A 1,934-nucleotide genomic window follows, 5' to 3' on the forward strand; every position below is an offset into this window, starting at 1 on the left:
TTAAAGATTTAAGTGTTTATATAATCTGTCAGATCTGCTCCCTGTCCCAACACCTTTCCAACGTCAAATTGAGGGAGGTGTTGGGTACAACCATTTCTTTAACTTTCTGTCCACTCCGGAGTGCAAAACATATCTTCCAGTATGAAAATCTACTCCGCCTTTCTATTTGGCCGTCCAAAACATGGTCATACAAACTACCACTGATGGAGCATACACCGACTTTAAACCAGTGTCTCCAGTTGTTCTGGCGTGTGTCCCCTCACTTAAAACAATGTATGTGAGACCCCTTGTCACATTTCAGATGTTTGAGTTGTAAACAGAGATATTTCCCCGCTTGACACTGTTTGAGACACAAAGAGATGAAATCATCTAGTGTTTCACAAAAGTAGCAAAGGTTAGAGAAACGATTTTTTAAGATATGATATGAAGTATTAAAGAACTAGCACCTTGACCTTTATCACCTACAGCAAAATGCTGCTTGTGCACGAATGCATCAGTATTAACAATCTAATAATGTCATATATAATAACAGCTGTTTTTTATGCAGAATGAAACACTTTTACCTTTGATACTAAACCTTAATGCGCACAAGTGGGATTTTGCATTCAAAACTTTTGCTAGTAGTGTTTTTTTTTGGGGGGTTTTTTTGGTTTTTTTTTATTATTTTGGTATATTTTAAGCATTTCCACTTTGCTCTCATGCGAAGCATTTTTAAGTATCAAATAATTGGATTTCCAATATTCCTGACAGCACCTGAAGGCAGCAGAGCAGACCCCATGATTTTGTGAAACTTTGAACCTCACACAAACTTTGGCGATAAATGGCCGTGATTATCAAAAGTGGGTGAACAAGAAGAAACGCGGAACTCCGGTGTTGACGGTGTGAAGCTGCTGGACAGGGGCGCAGCTTTACGCCGTTTTACGCTCAGACTTCATCAACATGTCCCCGCGCTACCTCAACAAAGTCGTTATAGTCACCGGAGGATCCAAAGGGATTGGCAGAGGGATCGTCAAAGTGTTCGGTATGCTGGTCATGGTTATCTATGCTGTGGATTTGTTCGTGTTCAGAGTAGGAAGTGGCGCCCTAAATATTCTGCATCTTTTGTTTTCAGTGGAGAATGGTGCAAAAGTGGTGTTTTGTGCACTAGGGGGTGAGTAATAATGTTTTTATTCAATTTTTATTCCACATTAAATCTCATATTAATTGATAAAAATCAATCAGAACGTTGCTTTATCATCTATTGGGAAGGTGTATTGACACCTGTGATATGATTGATGACTACACCATATGCATCTGTTATGACTGAATATTTAAAAGGATTTCATCCTAAATTGAGACTGTAATCTGTCTATAATTCACCATAATCGTGCATATGGTTTATAGGTTCAGCTGGTGAGGCTCTAGAGGCGGAGCTAAACAAAGCAGGGCCAGGCTCCTGCACATTTGTCACATGTGACATCTCCAAAGAAGATGAGATCAAGGTAAAGTCTGACAGTGTTATTGTGCAGTTATATACTGCACGTGGTTTTAATGAACAGGGACTAGTCCTGATCACAGGACCTGTCCTGATCATCACCCTACATCACATTAAGAGCACATTATAAGTCTAAATATGTCCAGTCACAACATCTAATGATTTAATTGGCAACTGTTTAAATCTTTAACTGAATTTACATTTGAAGGGTTTTTTTATCACCACAATGTCGAAGTTTGTATATAAGCCATCATTTAATTTTTTTTTTTTAATTTTACACTAAGTGCAGTTCAAAATGCTTCACAAATTAAAAAAAGGGAGAAAATAGAATAATATTATGATATTTTTCAAAAGAGGAAATAATTAAAATGGGGAACAATTGAAATTGGACATACTTAAAATATAAAATGAAAGTAACACAGTAATAGTGAATAAAAATGTATATAACAGCAACAGCAGC

At 37.1% G+C, this 1,934-nt stretch overlaps 1 protein-coding gene across 1 annotated transcript; it reads left to right on the forward strand.

Moving 5' to 3' along the window:
- Positions 1-751: 751 nt before the first annotated feature.
- Positions 752-1,619, forward strand: LOC111655254 (L-fucose dehydrogenase-like). The gene is made up of 3 exons (XM_087173842.1): positions 752-1,021; positions 1,112-1,150; positions 1,384-1,619. The coding sequence occupies exons 1-3, from the start codon at positions 940-942 to the stop codon at positions 1,602-1,604; spliced, it is 342 nt and encodes a 113-aa protein (XP_087029968.1). The 5' UTR covers positions 752-939; the 3' UTR covers positions 1,605-1,619.
- Positions 1,620-1,934: the final 315 nt, after the last annotated feature.

The sequence above is a fragment of the Seriola lalandi genome, unplaced genomic scaffold (assembly GCF_002814215.2).
Source record: "Seriola lalandi dorsalis isolate HSWRI2012SDOR001 ecotype SW California unplaced genomic scaffold, Sedor1 jcf7180001975207, whole genome shotgun sequence".
NCBI classification, from domain to species: Eukaryota; Metazoa; Chordata; class Actinopteri; order Carangiformes; family Carangidae; genus Seriola; species Seriola lalandi.